This window comes from Haemorhous mexicanus, chromosome Z (assembly GCF_027477595.1).
Source record: "Haemorhous mexicanus isolate bHaeMex1 chromosome Z, bHaeMex1.pri, whole genome shotgun sequence".
Classification (NCBI taxonomy): Eukaryota; Metazoa; Chordata; class Aves; order Passeriformes; family Fringillidae; genus Haemorhous; species Haemorhous mexicanus.
Window position 1 is genome coordinate 41929660 of NC_082381.1, and position 24064 is coordinate 41953723.

The 24064-nt window shown below is 41.2% G+C and overlaps 2 protein-coding genes across 2 annotated transcripts in view; one reads left to right on the plus strand and one right to left on the minus strand.

Annotated features, from left to right (window-relative positions):
* ACO1 (aconitase 1) overlaps positions 1-585 on the plus strand; it is a 38694-nt gene extending 38109 nt beyond the window's left edge. Inside the window, exon 22 of the mRNA XM_059874138.1 lies at positions 189-585. The gene's annotated coding sequence lies outside the window, so the exon portion shown is untranslated. The remainder of the gene's footprint in view (positions 1-188) is intronic.
* On the minus strand, positions 302-23798 carry RIGI (RNA sensor RIG-I). The gene is made up of 18 exons (XM_059874135.1): positions 22453-23798; positions 22227-22358; positions 20211-20389; positions 19559-19709; positions 17684-17806; positions 16749-16859; positions 15702-15855; positions 14568-14826; positions 13698-13860; positions 13181-13282; positions 10975-11132; positions 10207-10342; positions 9199-9347; positions 8023-8113; positions 7143-7313; positions 5467-5618; positions 3565-3711; positions 302-1919 (listed from the first exon to the last, which is right to left on the minus strand). The coding sequence occupies exons 1-18, from the start codon at positions 22556-22558 to the stop codon at positions 1626-1628; spliced, it is 2778 nt and encodes a 925-aa protein (XP_059730118.1). The 5' UTR covers positions 22559-23798; the 3' UTR covers positions 302-1625.
* Positions 23799-24064: the final 266 nt, after the last annotated feature.

A 24064-nucleotide genomic window follows, 5' to 3' on the forward strand; every position in this document is an offset into this window, starting at 1 on the left:
GAGTCCCAAAGCAGATGGTCCTTTCACAGAGCAATTTGATACTTAAGAACTGTGATTTTTCCATGTACTTTTAATCTGACAGTGCTAAATCAGCCTTTTTCAAAAGTATTTTGTTCCTAGTATTTTTGGAGGGGAGGCATTATCTAAACATAAATCATCTTAATTCATTGTTCTGTGTTTCCTTTTAGGTAAAAACTAAGTACAGAGGAAGTTACTGTAGGACTGAGATTCAGCCTTCCTGTACAGTGCATACAGCTTTCACAGTAAAAGCCATGGATTGAGGCGGAACATGAAGCAGTGCTTACAAAGTTCTTTTGCTTTTAATGCCACACAACACTTTACAAGAACACCACAAGCCTCACTGAGAAGGATTTAGGCAGTTTAAATTAATTTTTGAACTCATAAATTTAGGTTCATTTTTTTAACTCTTAAATTAGGTTTGGGGTGAGGGGATTGTGTTTTGGTTTTGGGGTTTTTTTTGATCATTTCCAGTGTTTTGTAACATAATTCTTGCATATACATACCTTACCACATTGTCAAATGCACAAAGCAACCTTAAAATACATTTGGTTTTGGTTCTAGAAATACTGAATACTAAGCTCATTGAAGATGTGTGGAATCAACAGGTGCTTTTAAGTGTTCAAGTACAACATTTCATAACTGTAGGAATTTCTGTTTTTCCCAGAGAAGTCTGAGATCTGGGTAAAGAGGACAGATTTGATCACATTAATGCGTAGACTTTGTAAGAATGCTAGATCAGCTAGATCTGACAGGAAGCTTACAGTATTTACAGTGTCTTGAGAGATTTTAGGTGACAATCCATGAAACAGGGCATCTAGGTAAGTGCTTATCCCCATCAAAACTGAACCTCCTCCCTTCATCCAGGGCAATTTGTCCCTGTTAGGACTTGTTCAGTTCAGCAGCACAAGAGGGTGCCCAGTTTGAGCAACAGCAACTTGATTAAGGTGCAGTGATATAAAAAAGTGCTACCATTTTAATCACAAGGATGAATCCCCAAGAGGGCTCTGCCCTACTGCATTTCTTACTGTTGCAGAAGCATTTCCTATTAAAGATAGATTTAGGAGATGTAGATTCTTCCTTATAGAAAAGTTACTGGACATTTTTCTTTCAATTTTATGTATCAACGTCTAAAACATTAAAAGTAACTTTTTTAAAAGTTTCAAAAGTAGCTAGAGTACTGCCTGAAGTGCTAGTAAGCCATGTTGTTCACAAGGATGTGCAATCCAACAACACGTTAGTAGTATCAAAGAAGATGCTGGTTCACACCTCAGTTCTTGAACATGTAGGCTGTTACTTAAAGTTGGATGTTTAGTTAGTCATTCAACTTGATCTTATTTTTTTTCAGACCAGGTTGCTCATAGCCATAATTATTTGTATCTAGACACCTAGGCACATATTTGTCCTCCTAGTAAAACTTTGGGTGAAATATTTCATTGTATAGCAAATATTTGGTTTAGTAGCTTTACTAGCCTTTTATAATCTAGCCAGATGTGGGTGAGGGGCCTAGCATAAAGAACGAAAGTTTTTATAGAAAATTGATCATTGATCATTGCTGCTATTTCAGCATAGTGCCCTGGAACAATATATCCATTAAAAGGTTGAGTTCAGGATGTTTCTTCATCAAACTTCTTCAAAGACAAATTAATACTTTTCCATTTCTGAAAATCCATTTGTGTCCCAGTTTCAACATCCTCTAGTACAAAGCTTCTGATTTTGATCACTGGTAGATTGTCAAATATCTTGTACTTCACTGTGATCCCCCAGTCATGCTGGCACTCAGTATTTCGGCAATGCATCTTGCTTTTTTTCTCAAAGCCATCAAACTGAAAAGGTTTCCTGTGGGGCTTTGTTGTATAACGCTCCTTGAACGCATCACCTAAGACAGTGTGATGAGATTCCTGAAACACATGCCAGAAACACTTAATATTAGAAACAACATTCCTCATTTTTTCTTGTCATTTCCCTTCCCTTCTCAAATACATACTCTCCCTGTTAAGGCACTTGCTGTCATCCAGGAGGCTCACCTTTCAGCCTCTTTGGCTCATTGCTCTTTTTTCCCCCCCATTCATGAAATACCAGGTACTAGAAGAACCCAGGCCTGGGCTTGTCAAAACCAAAAAAAATTTACAGTGTATCCCCAGTCACCAGCTTACACATATTTGAACTAAGTAAGCTTTTTAAAAACTGTGTTAGCAGTATTTGAGCCCTGTCTATGAAACTAAGAGAGTAATTCAGACAATGGACAAATTTGAGAGACTCCCGTTTCCCATGAAGGGTCATGCAATTACTTCAGAGTGGTAGAAAAAAATAACCCTAACAAGATGAAGGAGCTACAGTTATTGTTTATAACATATATAATAAAATATTAAAGAAATTAACAGCCTCATTTGAAAGCATATTTACCATCTGAGCCTAGGTCTGGAAATGATAGATCCTCCAGAAATGCAGTTTGTAGGGATTATTTAAAAAACTGAGGTGTTATTTGCAGAGTACTAAGCAAAACCACTTACTGAAGAGTTTTCTGATCTCTTGGCTCTATTTGCACAGGTATAGGTGATAAGGCAGGAGCACAAAATAGAGTAAAAGTCAAAGGTGTTTTAGATAGCCCTTGTTTTTTGTCAAAGAAATGTAACCAAGTTTTCACAAAGCTGAGCTACTCCTAACTCCTTGCAGAGTTGGGAATAGCTCAGCTATAGTGAGCACCATCTACATCCCAAAACCAGCTGGTAAAAACAAAGAAAAATTTGGCAAGGGCCTGAAGGCAGACACAGTAATGCTCAGCTGTGGACAGAGGCCCCTCATCACATTGCAACTGCACTTTTTCAGAGAGCACAAATAGACCTCTCTTCCATGATCACCACTTTCTGTGTGTAAAGATTGTTGCCTTCTTTTGTCTGCAAAGAAACTATTCATGTTCAGAAAGAGGACTATCATAATGTCCCTAGGATATACATAGAGGCAATGTGAACTACACCTACAGAATAGAAAACAAAATAATACTGAAGAACTGTAGGGCTCTTCTTGTGAAACCATGATTTATCTTGCTTTTCAAAACTCAAACTGACCCATAAGACGAGTTTGTAAGCTGATCCCAGTACTTTGTGCAGATAATTTTCAGTCAACAGAAATTGTGGGAGAAATATCTCAACAGCAGAGAGACTTCCATCTGATGCTAATCAGGAAAGTAAATATCCAGCAGTAATTCTAGAAGGTTAGGTAGTTGAAGATCGGGGGTTTTCAACAAAATTCATCAGAAGGGCTTCAGGAAAACGGAAGTGATTCCTACCACATCCTGTATTTGCACACCTTGGACAATGTCATATTACATCATATCATATCATATCAAATCATATCATATCATATCATATCATACTACTAGAAGTAGTCTCAGCTGTTCCTGTGGTTTACTGATTTACTCAGAATTTCTATTCTCCTCCAGTTTGCACCAAATAGCTCACTTCCACACTGATAAACAAAGCAGTTAGTTTAATAATGCTGACTTTCCTGATGATCATGGATATAGGTTCCTGTAAAGAAACATACGTTTATAATTCTGATGTCATCTGTACTGCAGACATATGCTTTGCATTTTCCACACAAAAGATTTTTTTTCCCTTCCACTATTTCAGGTTTTGTTTTGTTCTTCCTGGAATCTCGTAGCATCTTTTCCTTCATTTGCAGGCCATATATCTGCAATAAATAAATAAAAATCAAGATCGTTATGAAATGAAGTCCCAATGTCAGCCTAAATGTGACTTTGGGCATGTAACATCTAGGAACCTATTACTTAAAGCACACAAAACAAAACACACTTTGTTCTGTCAAATCATACCAAGAAAGAACAGGGTACATTTGTCAATTTAGAATGCGGGGCTAGAATGAGACTATGTGATGAACAGCATTTATGCTGTTTGCTCCTTCCTCCCCTATAGCCCCCAACAGCCCCTCTGGTCTTAAGGCTGGTATGTCAATGTGAACCCTTAAGTCATATGAGACACTACAGCACAATTAATGCTCTGCTCTGGGAATTTCAGAGTTTGGAAAGAAAGCTACAAAGACCACAGAAACTGCAGGCAGAGAAAGAAGCAACAAGGTATAGGCAGTAGCTGAGAACCAAATGCAGAAATGGAATCCTCCAAGAAGAAGTAGGAGCAACTGCACCAAGCCTTGTAGGTAGGAGAAGAAATGTCGTAAAGACCAGGGGGCCTTGGGCACCCTTTGCACAGCTCAATCTCTGAAATCTTGTCTGTGAGCCAAGGGGGTGTAAGAGTACCTGCCACTGGCTTATTCCAGGCTTCCCTGAGCCCTGGGGAACACCACTGACACCAGCCACCAGCTGTATTTAAATCCAGTCACTCCCACTCTCTGGGCCCAGCCATTTTTTTTACCCAGCAAAGACCACACCCATCCAAGCCATGAACTGCCAGCTTCTCCGGGAGAATGCTGTGGGAAATGGTGTCAAGGTCCTTACTGAAGTTCAGACAGACACCAAACACAGCCTTCCCCACATCCACTAAGCAGGTCACACTGTCCCAGAAAAAAATCAAGCTGCTCAGGCAGGACCTGCCTTTCATAAACCCATCCCAGGTGGGCCTGATCCTTGGTTGTTCTGTATGTGATGGGTAATAGCACCCAAGGTGATCTGCTCCCTAACGTTGCCAGGCACCAAGGTCAGGCTGATCGAGCTGTGGTTCCCTGGTCCTTCTTGTAGATGAGTGGTCATACTGACCAACCTCCAGTCACCTGGGATCTCCCTAATTATCCAGGACTGGAAAGTGCTGGAAAGTGGACTGATGAGCTCTTCCACCAGCTCTCTCACTACCCTTGGGTAGATCCCATCTGCTTGTGTGTGTTGCAGTGGTGTAGCAAGTCACCAACAAGTTCCTTTTGGATTATGGGGCCTTCATCCAGCTCCCTACCTCTGTCTTCCAGCTAAGGGGGTTGGATATCCTGAGAACAACCAGTCTTACAGAGGCAATCAAGGCATTAAGAGCCTCCGTCTCTTCATCTTTGTCACTATGTTTCCCCTCATATCCAATAAAGAATGGGGATTTCTCCTTAGCCCTTGGTGGTGCTCCATATGAATATCCAGTTGGGCTTTGGCCCTTCTGATTTTCAGTTGCAAAACATCACAATATCTTTGTATACTGTGCCCACGATGGCCTCAAACTCTTATATCACCTATGAGTTCTCCTATTTTCATAAGCAACAAGTCATAAATTCCACCTCTCACTCTTAAGTTTTTTTCAGTTACTGTTTAGTTGATATTCACAAACTGGCAGTACACAGTATCCCTTCTCTGCTGACCTACCCTTTGTCAGAAATCAAGTACAATGAACATTTCCCTTGGATTATCAATTGGCCCTACACAGAGCCCTAGCAGGTAAAGGTTGACATAGATTATGCCTTTAAAATTTGAGTATGAAAACTGCACAAATCACAAACCTTTCTTGCAAACGTTGTTTCATCCCAGTTCTGTAGATTTTCAATAGCTGCATTCATCATTTCTTCCTTGTAACTGTTTAGTTTTTCATTCTCAACCACTTCTGTTTTGCTTGTCACAAGGATGCACTTGCTGTCTCTTGCCCTTCCACGACCTACATAGCAATACATTTATGCTCTTTAGTTACTCTTAACAACATGTGCAAAAGTGACAGGTCTGCCATTAGACTATTAAGGGCCTTCTGTATGGCTGCTTTTGTTTGCAATGTTTAGATTCAGACAATTCTGAAGAGCATTCTTCAATAACAAACCAGAACAAGATCTTCTCAGGTATTCTCATGGATATCCCCTAGCCAGTACTATATTGTCTGCTTCTGTGGCCTCCCTGTGCTGAGTTCAGACATGCTTTAAAATACCATTTTTGTGTAGCATCTTGCTGCCTTCTTGTCATGTTAAAAAAAAAAAAAAAATCCTAAGGAGAAAAGTTCATCTCAGTCTGTCTTATTAGTTTTCAGCCCTGCTAATTGGTGTCTAAAAAGACCCAAAAACCCAATATATCACAAAAACCTAAGGAGCTGGAAATATTGTGCTGACAAGTACACGGACAACAACAGCAAGCACCTTCTCTTCTACCTGACTATGCCTACTGCCTGCCTGTTTATTAAAACTGACAGAGGCAAACCCAGAACTTCAGGGATCTCATACCAGTTTAGCAGTATTTCGGTTGTAAAAACTACTCACACTTTCTTTTGAGCTTTTACTCCACAAAAATCATGATTGTATGTGGTTTGAAACTGACATAACCTCTGTTATTTGCACCTTTAATGGCTATTTATAAATAAACACTATCTTTTCATCCACGAAAGTCAATTCTGGGCCAATTATTTCATTACAAGACACAGATAATAAGGTCACAACACACAAACCCTGAAAGCAGTGTACAGAGTAAGTACAATGGAAATCACTTCACATTAAATTATGATGTTAACTGCTTGGGAAATAGGAAAAAATATTGCAGATGCATCCTTAAAAGACCAGGCAGTTTGATGCCGTTTAGGAATGTGAAGCAGAAATCACTATTTAGTGTGGCTCTACATTCCCCTCTACTGGCCATACTGTAAAATAACCAATTTAAGGCCAAAGTCACAACAGACTTCTCTGGAAAAGCAGGGAAAACAGACAGAAGGTGTCTTTCTTTTGGTCCTAAATATCTGAGACCTGCACAGGCGAAGGCCTCGTGTACCTGGGAGTAGCTGGGTTGGTAATAAACCACCAGGATGGGGAAGGCCTTCAGAAGCCAAGGCAATACAAGAAATTCCAATGCAGCAGTCCTTTGTAAATTGTCATGGAATGACTTGTAATATTTCTGACAACAGTTCTTCTAGCCATAGTTCTGTTTATATGTAATTGTCAGCTTGATGTATCAGTCCTCAACAATTCAATAACCGTGTGCAGCATGGCTAATTTGCCTGTTGTCAGTCAGACAACATCAAGGACTTGCCTCTGTGAACAAATTTATCGTGTCCCATCATTCACTTGACTTTGCTCTAAAGCACAGAGAAACAACAGCAAGGCATGCATGTATTACTACAGTATTTCCAATGTGCCATTTAGTAGCATTTCATGTCCATTTCTAGGCCAAAACAGGTTTCTACATTAATAGCTCTGAAATTCCATACCTCTGACTTGGATCATTTTGGTGACATTACCAAAGTATTCATAGAGCACCACAAGGTTGCACTCAGTAATATCAATGCCTTCATCAGCAACAGATGTAGCAATTAGCAGTCTGATGTCTTTGTCATTTCTGAATGCATCCAGTACACCCTTCTGCATTGGCAGGGTCATACCTACAGTACAAAGAAACAGTGTCAGCAAAAAAACACTGAAGAGCTCCTTGAGCAAGATACCTGCATTTGCTTTTACTTAAGTGATTAGAAATAAGCACACCCTTTTGGTCTGGAAAACTACTTCCAGTTTAATATGCAGCAGGGTGTATATTATACCCACTGACCAGGGATTCCTATTGATGTGTCACAGCAATTATTAACCTGGGAAACACCATTTTGGACACAACACCCAGATGATCTTTACTGGAGACATGCAGGCAGCTTAGTTAGTTTCAATCAAACTCTGAACTTAAGCAATAGGTAATTCATTTCAGCTGTAGCTTCCATTCTATCTTAAAATGTCTTTCTGCCATCAAACACAAAAATAAGAGGGGAGATCTATAAAAGTAACAGAGATAATACAAGAATTAATCACAAGAAACTATGACTATGATAGCGAAGTGTCTAAACTGCTTTTGAACCAGAAGAAGAATTGTGCAGTAAAGTATTGTTGAGAGTGTTACTGCTGCTTTAACCAAAGGTTCTGGACAGAAAATGCAAGCATCTCCTTAGGATCTATTCAAGGTCTTCCCAATAAGGAAGAATGCAAGTGCAAACCTGCATGACCTTCCTCTGTTTAAGGGCGCAGAAGATGAACACAGGAAAAGCAGAACAGTTTTAGCAGCACAGCCACCACTGGTTTAGCATATCTCAGTGCCAATCTGCATACCTGTTTTCTGATCTCTTCTTCCCTTACCCATCAACACATCCAGCTTTATGTGGCTAAGAAGAGGGTTTCCTTCTATCCACTTCTTCAAAGCCTGGAGAGCAAATCAGGGAGTTAGATTCCCTATGCAGATGAAATGCTAGTTTGTGATAGGTAGCAACCTTAAGTCTGGCTAGAGAGCAAGCAGCCTTTCACTGCTAAAAATTTTGCATTTTTCTCTTGTAAACGAACAGGTCACTGAATGCTACACCTCTAGCATCAAAGGAAAGTAGTTGCTATTTACAAACTAGGATTCCACTACACAGTGACTGTAGCACATTCACACTGCTCTTACAGAAGAACAAAATTTACCCTAACTACTGTAGGCTTTTAAATCTAAAATGGAAAGCTGCCAGCAGGTGCTTGGTGTTGTAAGTTCGGACTTTAGCCTGCTTTTAATTTTTTTCTGGTCTGCAATTCATCCAGCATGTCTGAATGAAAAGGATAGAAAGGGGGGCTGGGTCATTCAGCTGATAAATCTGTTTACAGTAGACAGAGCTGATATTTGCAGTAAATGTTTTACTCATGCTAATGATTAGCAGCACATTAACGTCAAGCACAAACCTTTTCTGGGAGCAAGGTATTGTAAGGGCAAAAAGCATCATCCAGCCTAGATTTTTGATCATAGGCAAGTATGAAATAGACCACTGATAAGAAGAGTCCAGAGAACAACTGCTGCACAAAGTTTTTCCTTTTTCTCGGTCAAAAAGAGGTGCTAGGGCACTGACCTTCTTTAGGTCTATAGGAACCCTTTGAGAAATGTATAAATACCTCCTGATGGGCAGTCAGTAATGGAGCAGAGCTGCTGGTTCATAACACCACTACCTTAAAGCCAAAACCCTTAAAACACATCTTGTTGTAACTCACTTCAGGCTTAAAATCAAAATCTGATGGCTTAATGATCAACTACAACATGTAGTTAGACATCATGAAGGACACCATAGCTGTACTGTAGTTTTCAGAAAAAGGAAAAGAAACCTCACTCCTGCCTCCGGGAATCAGGTCTTAGGTAGACAGGTAGTAAAATAAATTAGAAGGATGTACATTTTTCTATTTCAGATCAAAATGGGAAGGGTAATATGATAACTCATTTTATTTTCCCACTTCCCATTTTAGGAGTTTTAAAAACAAGTGTCATACTGCTACTAAGGCTCTTGTCTTGGCAAAGAGAATAGTACGAGTCTGTGGGTTATAGTGGTATGCTTCATCCAGGATGCAAGCAAGTTCTTCCAACTTTGGATTCTCATTTGACTCATCTTTTGAAAGGGCAGTCAGCTCTAGTTCTTTCTCTGAAAGGGAAAAAAAAAGTTTTCTTGAAAAATTTACCTTTTTTAATGCAGAAAGCAGAATTCCCACACAAACCTACTTTCAAACAGCAAACACATTCTCTCTAGCTTCTTTTTTTATTTTCTATTCTGTTCTTTCAGATGCAAGCAGGGAAATCTGTTTGTTAAACACAACAAAATCCCCAGAAAAAAACAAATTATAAATATCTCACATTTTGTAGCAAACTGACATGAGAACTTCTGTGATATACTGTGTGTCAAAAGACAGCAACAACACAAACTCAGCTCTTGTGCTTTTTCCTCTAAGAAAACAACTGAAACTCAAGGGAAGCCAGACCAGGGATTTAAAATTGCAGTCAACACTGCAACACACCAGCCCACAGGCTAGAATATAGCCCACTGCTAACTAAATCAGGTCAGAGAACAGTGACAGCCTCTGACTTTCAATGAAAAAGGTACAAGGCCCACCTCTTCTCCCCAGAAGACTGGGGCTGGCCAGGAAGCTAGGCAGTGCACCATATGTTGGCTTATCTAATGCTACCAGCACCCATGATTGTATACCATGCCCCTACTTGTGGGGCACAGCCATAAGGACACTGTCGCCTTATCTCCAAGACAGGCATGTAAGAACTTGCTACAATTATTACTGTTTTATCAGCTTCTGCACTAGAAGCTTACAGTCCCAGAAATTTAGTCCCCCCCACCTGCCCTATCACTGCACTTGCACCCATGCAGTCACCACATCTTCTGGAAAGTGCAGTTTCTGGAAAAACAACTGCACCTACTCTGAAGAAAACATCTGGACCATCCTACCATAAGCTCTCGTCTCCCCTACAACTGTCACAGGTACTGTGGGAAATACCTTGAAATTTCTCCGTCAGCTGCTTCTCTAACTCTGTAAAGGGTCCATTTTTTACATTTTTGAAAAATTCATTTAGGTAGGCTAAAGCATCTTCAATGCGGGCATCTTCACTGATAATGAGAGCATCGTTGAATTTCTGCTTGGAAAGAGACACAAGCATTTAGGCCTCATTTTCCATGGGGTGGGATGAACACAAATTTTATTTAGCTAGAGTAAGTGTTGCAAACTTGCAGTGCTCTTCCATTTCCATGACAACACAAGCACTGCAAAGTTTGCTCTGCACTAATTTGTCCCTGGTGAGTATCACAGAGACAACTCTTACATGCCTTATGTTTTAGCCTGTGTCAGCTTGCTGCAGTCTTCAACATCCCCACTCTTAGTGGAGAGGCAAGGACAGATCTCTTCACTGTCATGACCAATAACAGGACTTGTGGAAATAGCTTGAAGCTGAGTTCAGGGGAGGTTTAGGTTGGCTATCAGGATTTCACCCAGAGGGTGGCAGGGCACTGGAACAGGCTCCCCAGGGAAGTGGTCACAGCCCTAGCCTGACAGAGTTCAAGAAGTGCTTGGACAATGCTCTTGGGCTCGTGGTGAGGATATCCTCTGCAGGGACAAGAGCTAGACTCGATGATCCTTGGGGGTCCCTTCCAACTCCATTCTATGAATCTAAATAGGACAACTGGCTCAAAATGTGCTTCTAGGTGAACATTATCAGAAGGAACAGAATGACCCTACCTCTGCATGCTAGGAAGGAGGATACAAACTCACCCGCAAGTGTTCAGTACAAATGAAAAGGTCTCTACAAATACTGCTCTCCTTCTCCTTATCTTCCAGTTTCAATAGTCTGCATTTCTTCTGAGTGGAAACGATCCACTGTTCATATCTCTGTGTTCCAAAGTAATTCTTGTTGATTTGGGATATGGTATCTATTAAAGGAGAGAAAAAAAAATTGTTCCTCTTGATTAACAAATAAAAAGCATTAGCTAGAGGATAACACATTTTCCACTAATATTGGCTCTAAAAAGCCTATGCAAAAGAACAGTTTTATGATACAATCACAGAACTTCTGAGGCTGGAAGGCACCTGTAGAGCTCAGTTCAACCCTCTGCTCAAAGCAGATCACCTAGAGCAGGTAGGTCACTGAGTTCAAACGGGCTTTGAGTACTTCCAAGGATACAGAGTCTACAACTTCTTAGGGCAACCTGTTTCAGTGCTTGACCACCTTCAAGCAAAAAAGTTCTTCCTGTTGTTTAAATATTTCTGTTTGTGCCCATTGATTGTGCCCGTTACTGTTTGTGCCCCACCTCTGGGAAGCACCTGTGAAGAGTCTGACTCTGTTTACTTCACTCCCTGCTCCAATGTATACCCAGACATTAGCCTAAAATTAACCCAGTACAATTCCACTGAGGATCTGTGTACACACACATATCTGCAGGGACTTTGTAATAAAATTAGAGCTCACTTATCTTGTAAGAAGCCTACGGTATTCAAAAAACTGCATGTACATTGCTCCTTGAATCACCAGCTACTGAATAGTTTATATTCATTCATGAAACAGTCCAGAAGCATATTGTCCCAGGGTAGAGGCAGAACTAGGCAGTACCTCTGCTGCATACACACTCTGCCTGAGAGCCTCACGGGCTACAGTAACCACAGGGTCCACAGAGGGGAAGCCACTGCCATTCATGCAAGAAGAACTGTGACACTTCAGAAGTGTTCGCTTAATGTAACATGCATTTTGAAAATCTCTTTGTTGTTTGATCAGGCTTCTTGGGTTTTGGGTTGTTTTGTTGGGGTTTCTTTTGGTTGTGTGGGGGTTTTAATTCTCCTTCCTGCCCCAGAATATAGTTTGCTCTCAAATACCTGGGAAGTGGAGGGCAGGGCGTAAACCTAGAACTGAGGCAAACAAGTTTAAGACACTGCAGTCAGTGTGCAAAAACCAGTCTAAACACAGACTTAATTCTTTAATCCAGAGCTGGAGAGACCAAGGCTGATCCTGAGCATATCCATTCATGGGTCTCTGCTTTGTACCCCTTTCTGCTGTCCAATTTTTTTATTAAGACTACTTACTGGACATCACTTAGGAACTCTGCAAAAGCAGAAAAGATCAATTTATTTCTGAAGGGTTATTGAAATAATCTCATGATCATGAGACCCATTTTCTTTTCACAATAATGCATCTCCTCTCTGCAAACCTTCCCACCAGAGTAGCTCCTGAAGCTGGAACCCTGCTAACAATTGTTTCCTTTCTTGAGCAGCCATATCCTCTTTCCAGTGATGTTTATGTTGCACAGATCCTACTCTGAAACATTACCCCAAAGGCTTTTCAAAGGAAAACAATGGAAACTTGGTAAAAAGCGGAAACAAGAGTACCCAGCAGCATGAAGAGGACAGAATGCTGACCAGAAAAGGTGGCCAGGGCAACCCTAGAAATAACACTGAGTGCAACCTGGAGACCAGAGAAAACACAAGAAGTGTCAGAGCAGCAAGTGTGAAAATTAACTTTTGCTCTAAGGGAAAAATTACAACATTCAGAGTAATACCACTGTGACATTTCTTATTTTCCTAACAGAGACAGATTGGGTGTAAAAGATTTGGAGAAATGTTTAAATAAGAACACAGAGGTATCACTCATCAATGAATTCCAGCCCACTGCGTTTTGAATGCAAGCCCTTTTGTTTCAGATTCTTTGAACTCAGAAGGACCTGACACTGTCAAAACCACACTGTTTTTAGTTGCATGTGACACACTGAAATTCAAGTAAAAACGTTTATGATTGTCAGCCTAATCAGGTATAACAGGAAAATACTGATTCTTTTATCTGTAATCTCTTATTTAGGAAATATTGGTTAAATGCAACTAAAAATTAAGGGAAAAGGAAGTGAAAAAATAGTGTCTGTTCTAGCAGCTATAAGGATTCATACTGATTTAATCAAATACTGAACTGCAATACAAGCATATTACAGCATCTTACCCACTGAGTAAATCTTCCTCATCAACACCTCTGTCTCAGACATCAGACCTGAGATAATGTCTGCAAAGTGATTCTGAGCTCGCATTTTAACCCATCTGATATCTAGAGAAGAGAAATGTAAGTCAGTGTGCTGAATAAGTAAAACATTTCCTTGGGAAGCACAGAACAAATTCTTGTCTAGACGAATGCTACACATGGTGCTCCATGCAATCACAATCAAGTTTACTGTTAATGAGCACTGCAGGTGCACAGAAATAAGCAGTCCCCAGTCCTCACTGGCAGACCTGAATAAAAACTCGAGATGGTGCATCAACAGCAAAGAGAAAATATGCTCAAGTGGGCACTGCCTTACTGAAGGACAAGAGACCGCAAGCCTAAACTTCTTCCAGGCTAGCAGGAAGCAAAGCTCCAACTTAGTTTTAAGCTTTTATCTTAATCTAAATAAAGGGGAATTTAGAAGCTGCCACCATCATGGTGCTTTGCAACTCACTGGAAAATAAAAAAGAAGTCTGCTTACGTGTTTCTGGCTTGTTTCCAAACCTCTGCAGATCTTCTTTGTTCTCTCTGACAGTGGAAATGGCCTGTATGTCAAGGTAGGAGCAGAGGGTACAGATGTGCTCTACAGTTTCATTAGCGCTCTTGGCATTACCAACTCCAACAGAAGCAGTTAAACCTACGATCTAAGCACACACATGAATAGCAGTGGTTGCTCCTTCGTCACAAATGCAATAAAACCAGGAGACATTGTTACCAGTCACCAAATTGCCACCATCTTCAAAAACACGGAAACAAAACAGGCAAGAGAAGTATACAAGAAGCAGGCACAAAAACTTAAGAACCAAATCCTGTATGTACTCATGCACACTCCAAGGCACTCAAACTTGGAGGATTTAAACCTAAAATAAACTATCCAGCCACTTAAATCCATAACAAGCTGTATCAGTGCTTATCATAGAGAGGAAGAGCAAACCCACACCCAGACCCATCCTTTGATTCATTCAGAGATGTCTTCTCAGCTGGATGAAAACCTCATGCCAGCAGAGGCAGTGGCCCTGTTTTATTGGGCAGAAAACAGCAACAGAGAGGCAACAAGGAGACTACTAAATTACATGCTTTCTTCCCAGTTCAGCTCTTCCATTTGCTCTCAAGTACTCCAATCTTTGTTATGCTTGATCAGTATTACTTGGCAGCTGCAGGGATAATGTAACATGGGAAAAAAGCCTGGAAGTGTCCAAGAATGAAAAAATGCTCCAGATGCTACCATTTCCATTTGCAGCTGTTGTTAAATGGGAGTTTGAACTGGATCAGCACAAAAGGCAAGACTTTGCTGACTGCATTGCAAAACATTTTCCTCTAGTGTTTTTACCACTGACGGGCTGGGCCTTACCTGAGGCAGCTGGTTTGCAGAGGAGTCAAATTTCTGATCCAGGTATCTGGTCATCAACACATTGTAAGGGTGGTTTCCTGTCGTGTTGTGGCACTCATCAAATATCATCAGCGTGAAGATGGAGAGGGAGCTAAGGATCCCTTTCTCCATGCTATTCACAAGAATCTGGGGCGTTAGCACAATGATGTCACTGTCCTGTATAACATTTTCTACAGAGATATTTGCAACTGTTTCACCACAAATTCCTTGAACGGAGTATCTGGAAAGAAGATGCAAGAAACAGGGTAAGAAAAAGGATATCTTGCAGGTCATGGAAAGCTAGAAAATGGGGCTTTTCAGCAAGCTTGAGCTTTTCAGCAAGCTTGAAAGGTAAGTTTCAAATGTCAAAGAGTTGGAGCTGGCAGTTTGACCACGGAAGCTGAGACCAAAAAATAGAGCTGAGGGTAAGTAACTGGATTTTCAACTACCACTAACAAAAATATATCATATTTGAGGAGTGATTAACTTGTACATTTAAGCTGCATTTGTCAGTTCACACATAACATCCCTTTTGTGTACATGTCTGGCACCATGGGACTGCTTCTGCCCAGCAGCCTCCCTTTCCCATAGCTACAAGGATACATATGTGGATGTTGAGTAACCAGTTCCCTCAAAATCCGAAGATACAGGTTGTTAATGCCCCTCTAAGCAATTCGCAGTCCCATCTGAGAGGTGGACTAACATTATCTGACTAGAGGTTGAAAAAACAAAGAACTTTGGGTCCTTCCATTCAGAAAAGAGAGACTCTGAGAATGGCAAGAGAAATCCCACTGCTACTGCCTGGAACTGCCTCAGCTTTGAAAGCAGGTGTGAAAGGAGTCTCAAGAGAAAGCACACCTCATTCTTTCAGTACAGAAATACTTTCACCATTTCCACAGGTGTGCATCGAGTGCTTAAAGTCTCCAGAACCAGATTTCAGACTCTCCAAACAAAGTTTGCCATGGCAATGCCATTCTTGCAGCTACTCATCATCCAGATGTTACTGTCAAATGCTCTTGCTCACCAGTAAACACATTACATCTTGCCCTAGCCACAGCTGACCTACAGGGCAGTTTATTTTCTGAGGAGGAAGCTATCAGGGAGAATGACACTTACCCACTTCTTTCAAAATGCTGCCTGAATACATTTTTCTGTTGCTCATACACTGGCACTTTGGTTGCAAGGAAGACAACTTTTGCCTTTCGTCCTGAGGGAACGTTTTGCAAATGATGTTCACAAATCATAAGTGCCACAAAAGTTTTTCCAGATCCTTTAAACAAAAAACATGAATGGTAAAGGACTAGTATGAAAAGGGGCATTTGTAAGCAGCAGCTTGTCTCATCTGAATGCCTTGTAACAAGGGGAGCTGACAATGGGGCCGTTACTCTTCCAGACTTGAACATATTTAGAACAGATGTAAACACAAGCATGTTGCTTACTCAGGTGGGGAATCAACCCTTTCTCTCTCAGAGTCTCAGTCTGTAAAGGCCATTAAGCAGTCACTGGGGATTAAAATCCATCTGCAGTTGTATTTTAATTCTTTGAAATCACTGAGTCTGTTTTTTACTCTTAGCATGTGCTCTCACATCAAATCAGACTATGTATAGACACCAGGCCCTTTCAGCTTCCATCCGTCCCCAGGCAGCCTTGCAGCTCTCCCACTCATTTTCCTTTGGCCCCCAAGCTTGCTGTGCCTGGGCTCTTCTCTGTCCCTATCTCTATTATCCCACTTGCTTCCAGGGCTCAGGGAAATTAGGCTGTCTGGATGTTGTAGGCATTGCAGTAGAGAAGAGAGGGGAGCCTCAAGCTAAGTCATCCTATTTTTCCTTCAACTTGCAAGACAAATTTCTTAAATATCAAGATTAGTGACTGGCTTAAACTGAAAAATCTACTCTGAGGGGTGAGAAAGGAGAAGTCAGAACATGGAAATAAATGCTAAATGTGCTGAATACAAGCACTGACATGCCAACAGACATGTCTGTCTTGCCTGCTTCTGTGCTGCCCACGGTCATTAACTGCAGGGTAGATCTGGATCTGCTACAAGGAAGACACTTTGAAATAAACGGCTGAAGAAGTCTGTTTCAACTTTTACCATTCCCTATCCTTCACAGGATAGGGAATATGCACCAAGAGAATTTTTCAAAGAAATGTCTGTCTCCTTACCTGTGGGGGCACAAATCAGTGTGTTTTTCCCATCAATAGCAGGCTGTGCAAGCTCAATCTGATAGCTCCGAGGCTTTTGTTCATAAACAGATGAAGACTCATAGAGGCTTTCTAGGATAAAACAATGTTTTTGTGGAGAGCATTGCAATAAAAATGCAAAAAATATGTTGTGCCCCACATAGTTGCAATCTAAAATGATAAAGTTAGAAGCATCTTTGCAGTCTACACAGAACATTCCCTGACTGACAAGTCTTTTAACAGGTCAGATGCACCAAACAAGAATTTTGTGTGAGTTTAATGGCACGGTTTTGTTACCCTTCAACTGTGATTCAAAAAATGAAATAATTTAATGTCTTCGCTGACAACGCTCACTTCAGCTGGTCATTTTTCAAATCAGAATGAAAACACAAGGAATTATTTTTTCCCCAAATACATGCACAGGATTTATTTTAGCCTTCTGCTCTACAGACTTTTGAAATTATTACTCTCTTAAACTGTGGTCTTGTCAGAGTGTTTGGACTTACGGAACAGGAACTAGAAATAACTAGTGGAGCAAAATTTGCCATGACAGTCACTGCACAGATCCTTTGCAGCCACATTCAGTTCTCTAAACTCGTTAATATCAGGTCATGTGTGAATTAATCGTATCAGAGAAGAGGTGCATAAACAACAGGCTGGTGTTTGGGGACCTTTTTTGATAATGTGCTAACCAAGCAACTTTTCACTAGACATGTGATAAATGAGGGGCAAGCCCTAATATTTGCAATGCCCAGCATGAGATCCTTTAAACATTAAAACAGAAGACAGCTAAATCAAGTCAGAGATTTGCACAAATTCCTCAGTACCTTCCATTGTGGTACACTACATCTGTGTCCTTCAGGAATCTAAAGAAATGGAATATACCAACCAAAAACTTTTAAGTTCTTAAGACTTACCTGAAGCTGAAGAGAGATTTTCGCTCAGATTATCACATTCTGCTTCTTCAGAAAATGTCATTATGGTTTCAAAGTAATTCTCTGAGTCATCTGTCATTTCACCATCAATGTCTTTGCCATTATCTGTATAAATGGAAAAAAAGGCATGTTATTGATCCTTATGATTTTAAAATGTATTTGCTGTGACAACAAGGTGAAGGAGTTGGTTGCTGGCAGAAAGACTACATAAAATGATGCTGCACACAGGCTCCTTTTCAAGGAAGATGGACAGCACTGAGAATCTTGGGTTTAGAAGAACCATGTGCTCAATGCATGTGTAACAACTTCCAAAAAACAAAAGAGACAACAGATTGGGAGGAAAGTTTATCCTTGGTGTTTAGTGACAAGAAATCACTGTGTAACATGGACATTACCACAAGCACGAAAAACTCTTAGGAATTCAAAGAAGCTTTGTAAATTCAAGATTCTAGTCTCCCTTACTCCCCACCTTCTGAAAGGACCTAGAAATTGTAAGAATATATTCTTTATACTACATAATGATCAAAAGAGAAATTTTCTTTGGTGTTATAATTAACACTTTCACGAAGAACCATCCCTGGGCCCTGCATGAAGAGTCTCTTTGCAAACAGGACGTATGATCACAAAGCACTGCTTTTGGAGTAGGAGAAAGAGCACATCTGCACATCAATCCAGCTCCAGAAAGCACACAATATCTGCAATTAATTTCTGGCACCAACTCTTCGTAACTGACAGCAGTAAAATGTTTGCAATATGGACAATGTTTCTTCAGCAGGCTGACTCTGGCTTCGCTGAGTTGGATGTTAAAGGAAGCTGCCCCAAACTACAGTAATAACTTTAACTTAAAAAATACAATTGTGAACATATAATGTGTATTGCCACCAGCTACAGAAAACAATATCTATATACAGATAGGTATTACCCTTTTGTATTATTATATTTTAATAAATATATCAATTATGTATACAACTTTATGCATATATAGTAATTAATTCTCTAGATAAGAAACTACACCCTTTGCAGTAATAAAAAAATTTCAAAACAAGAAATATAATTGAAGAAGCCACATAAATATAGCTTATCCGTTTTGTTAACTAAAAAAACAATTCAAACAAGCTCTAGGGAGACAGTAAATGTAGAAATGAAGATATACAGTCCAATTTATCTAAAATCACTTTTTTAGTAGCAAAATAATGTATTCTGCTCTAAATTCTTCTATGCTGCAGGTTACTTATACAAGTATTTTTCAAGGAGGGAAAGGTAAATTCAATGCAAAATTGGATAATGACAAAATAATTTCAATGACAAAAGCAAAATCTAAGACAGACAATTTTGGACTTTTACAAAATATGAACAAAACTTGGGAAGGGCTGCTTATTGACTTCTCATAGAAAAAGGTAAGTGATCTGCTCTGGGGATAATAGAAGTGTATCACTCTCTAGACTATCATATTACTAATCATATTTTATCAGAAAATATTGCATCTATCAAAACTCAAGCAACCAAAAAGATGGCAAAAGTTGAATTAAGAAGAGAAGAAAAAAAAAAAACTATTTGGCTATACTTATGCTCTCAGAGCCTGTGCTGCCTGATTCTCTTTACCAAAAAAAAGGTAACATGCCTAACTATTTGGGAGGAAAAATAGTAAAAAACTAATTTCTGCCTGTTTGTAGGATAGTATTTGTATTTAATTTTATATAAAGTAGATTTAAAACAAAATTTAAAAGGTTTTTCTTTTTAGATCACAAAGTAGTCTGATGGTATCCTTCTAAATAAGTCTGATTCTCCTAAAAATAAAAAATTACTGTCTGGTACAAGAATGGGAAAAGAGCATTATAAAAACAATTCACATTTTACCTTCTCTTATATTCCACAGTTCACTTGCATTGTAATATCCTGCATTATCCAATGCCAGCTGAAGACTTTTGGGCCAGTTTTCCTTATCCGAGCGACACAGGCATTCAATGAGTTTAGTTATCCCGGCTGCCTTGCTTCTGTATTCACTGATCTGTACACACCACAAACAGAAACTGCCATGGGTTCTGAGCAATCAAACCCACTGCTCTGTGCTGAGCAGCTGCATTTGTTATGTTTGATGTTCAGTTGAAAACTGCCCTTCCTTCTCAAAGAATCACAGCCTTAGAATAAAATTCAGCCATTTACCCACTACAGCTTCAATTCTGGCAGTGTAATTACACACTAAAATTAGCTGGACTATAACAATAGGTAGGCTATTTGTTTGAATATTTGTAAATGGTGTGAAACATCACAGAGCTATTCTGTCAATTTCTGTCTGGCAAAGTCTCTCTAACAAACTTTATCTGCCATAAAACTCTGGGGCTTTCCATTTCAGAATAGGAAAAGAAAAAGGTTTAAAATTATGGCAGACCTGTGGCCAGCCATCCTCCTCACCCAGCCACTTGTCACACAGGCACTGATTCATCCCACAAGTGAGGCAGCCAGCACTTCTCTGAAGTAAAACTAGGCAAATACCAGGATTTTACCATACCTGCAGTATCTCATCACACTCCCTCTCTATCAGGCATGTGTTTATGTATGGCATGATTGCTACAGGATCAATTTCTAACATTGTTGCTTCTATCCGCTTCAACAGCTGCCTGTGCAGCTCCAGTTTTTCCAGTTTGCTGAAGTCCCAGTTTTCAATTGCTTCTGCCAGTCCAGTGTAACCTTTCAGAAAAAAGAGACAAATCATTACTGTGAATTCAATCTCTAGCTAGAATAGGTAGGAACATGCTGAAAAAAACATTTTCTCAGCCACATTGGAGAAATTAAAATTATTTTTTCCTGTAAATGATAAAAATCTAGGAGAGCCACATAAAATTTTAATCTAATAAGTGACTATTTTCCTTTTTAGCACTTGTATGTCTAACATGAAAAACCCTATCCTAAAAGAGCAGTAGCACCTGCAAAAACAAAAAAAGAGCCACACTATGTCACAGGTCATATCACCACATCACCAAGCAACTATATCCACTTCTGTCTTTCAACCATACAATCCTTGGAATTCTTGAATTCCATGATACTCTTCCACAGGATTCCCAGAGCAAAGGACATGACACGGAATCACAAGGTGCTCTGGTGGGCTTTTATTTATCTGCATTTTATCTTTTAGTCTTGTCCTTGGCTCCACCCTCCTTCAAAAATCCCTACTGTACTGGATTCAAGCCAGTCCCTGACTGAAGGCAGTACAGACACTCACAATCTAGACAGTCATCAAACAGCTGAAAATACTGAAAGTATGCTGGAACAGACAGATGCAGGGAAGCATATTTTAAGGGCCTGTGTGTTTTGCTGTGTAGGCTTCTGAATCGGAAAAATGCATATCAGGGTCCCAGAGGAACTCACAGGCAAACAGAAGGAATTCACCTAACTTCTTATTTCCTTTTAGAAGAGCAGGACAGTGGTGTGGATACTTACCACCATAAAGTCTTTAGTCTAAGAATTACTTATCCCTGCATCTGCCAAAAAGAAGAGTAATACTAATTCCAGCCCCATTAACAACTACTTGGGATAGCACTTTGAATCAGAGGGCTAACTGTCCCATTTTTTTGCTGAAGATACACCAAACTGAACACTACTACCAGGCTCAGTTCTGCAATTCAGAAATCAGCATTATTACATGGATCATCAGGATTATTATTATGGTATAACGTTGCTCTGGACCTAATACTTGCTTTAAGGGATGAGTGGGCTAACATCCAAGTGATAAGAAACTTTGTAATATTTGTTCACTGAGATAATTATTCATAATTAATGGTGAGGTAATGAAAACAAAAGAAGCTTGTGGAATAAGATTGTGGGGTTCAACACATCTAATAAATCACCTACAGGGATCTATGACACAATATACATGTATAGAGGAAAGCTGTAAGATGCTGCTAATTTTATACCTTCAAAATCTCTTCTGTTCCTTTTAGTAAAGGAAACTAGATTAGGAACTTACACATCAAGTAGTTATAAATACCGTGAAACAATCACCCTTATAAACTACTAATGGTTGGTTACTTCTTGAAACAAAAGGCTTTCAATGCCACTGAGTATTTTTAAAAGTTTTTTTTAAAGTCATTTAAGACTGTCGTTGAGTGAAGTTATTCCACGCTCGCAGTGAATCCCCAGGCACCTCCTGACCCCTTTGCCTTTCTGCTTCAGAGGATGTAGCTTCCTTTCACTGTATTTGGTAAGAACAATAGCTGTCTTGTTTCTTCTCTAAGGGCTCTGAGACAGGCAAGTCTCCTGCCAATGAGGCTTCCTCCATCCTCAGAACTGTTCCAGATGCTTCACTTCCTAACAGGCTTATTTCCAGACTCCGTCAGCTAGCCTTTTCCCACAGCATCTGACCTGGTCTGGCAGGACGGACAGCCGAGCCCACGGCCCACCGAGCGCCCCTGCCGGGGCCGGGAGCGCGGGGCGGCTCTGCCCAGCTCCCGCAGGAGGCGGGCGGCAGGGCGGCCGTGCCTGCCAGCTCGGGGAGCGGCGGACAAAGCCCGCCCGGGGGGGCACCCACCTGCTGCAACCAGGGCATCCAGAAAGCCCCGGAGCCAGCCCTCCGCCTCCAGAAGCAGCACGGCATCCAGGAACAGCGCGGCGGCCGCCGTCACGCCCTTCTCCTCCTCCTTTCGGACTCTCTCCTTCACCTCTAGCGAGAAGCCAGCACAGCACAGGCAGTGAGGGGAGCGCGAAGGGACGGGGGGGAGCGGCGGGCGGGGGGCAGCGCCGCTGCGGGCTCTCACCGTCGGACAGCCATTCCGTCATGTTGCTGAGGATGTACACGGGGTTCAGGCTCCTCTCGATGTAGCGCCTGTAGCACCGCAGGTTCCGCTTCTCCTCCGCCGTCATGGCCACGCCGCCAAAGCACCGCCGCCGGCGGTGCCGATCCCGGTGCCGATCCCGGTGCCGATCCAGGTGCCGCGGCCCTAGCTGCGTGCGCAGGGTCCGCAACAACCGCGGTACGGAGAGAGTTGGTAGGGGGTGGATACGGAGTGAACCGCCCCCGAGCAGGGAGCGACCGGGAAAAAGAAACTTCAGTCCAGCTGAAGAATGGAAACCGAAAGCAGTCTGGAAGGGGAGGGCTGCTTTCCTCTTGCGTCTGGCTTTAGCGAAAGAAAAAGGAGACTGCCGCCCCCAGCCCAACTAATCCTATGCTCATGCATGCGGTTGGAAAGGCTGTAACCAGCCCGTTTCTGCCGCTGCCAGGGTGAGAAAAAGCACAGTGAAAAATAGGAGTAAATGCATCGGCCTGCCTTCTCTTCCCTCTTGTCCCCAGAAAAAGCTGAACGAGCTTTTATGGGCTGCATCCTGGTTTTTGGTGTTTTTTTTAATTGTTTGTTTGGTTGGGTTTTTTGTTGTTGTTGTTGTTTTTTAAAGATAGAAGCCCTTCTAAAAGCGTTTAGAAAATGGATGAGGCAGGTGAACATCAAAGGAGAAGGCTTACCAAGGGGACAATCCTGTTGCAGGGCATAAAGTACCCACAGTCGGAAGTGCTGCTAAACATGGCAGCTCCACATGCAAGCCTCCCTCTCACCATGTGCTGAGTGGATGTGCTAGACTCAGAAAACTGACAGCTACTGGTCCAACACAAGATTCCTGCTTCCTAAAGCCTGCCAACACAAGACCACTGAGTCACAGGCTTGTACAGGACAGATGGGGTAGGAGGAGCAGGAGGAGGGGCACTGAGGAAGGCACTGACATTTCATTTTCTGCGGAAGGGTGTTTAGCAGAGCAAGGCCATGATACACTTCTACATGAGTTGGGCAACCCTGGCCTGCAGATTACAGAGTTACTTTGAAGACCGGGTACTGTCCTCGGAACAAGATAGACCATGTACCATCCTCGAATGGATACAACAAGGAAGAATGAGCATGGTGCCAAGAAGAGACCAGATGCCAAGCACGTTGTGGGAATTGCTAATTTGGCACACCTTAGCTAAAGATGCTTATAGCATGACAACCAATCAGTAATTAACATCTATGTGTAACTATAGTTGTTTAACCAATGAACATCAAGCATTAGTGGCGTGAGACAATGTATAGAGAGGGATTAATATACCAAAGTTGCTGAATAAAGTAGAACGACATGTAGCCACATTGGTGTGATTTTCATTACTCAGACGACTCTCCAATCGTTACCTTTCTACGCTTTTCTAGTCCACTTTTACTCTCAAGTATCTATTTCCTTCTTTCTCTTGTGTCTTCTGTCTGTTGGAAGAGGGGTTGGGCATGGAATAGGCTGCCCTGGCTGGGTCGCCATCTCTAGTGACCTGCCCCTGAAGGTGGTTAGGAAAAGACTGGGTGTGGCGCACTGGGTGTGCCATGGTGTGGTTGACAAGGTGGTGGTCTAACCTCA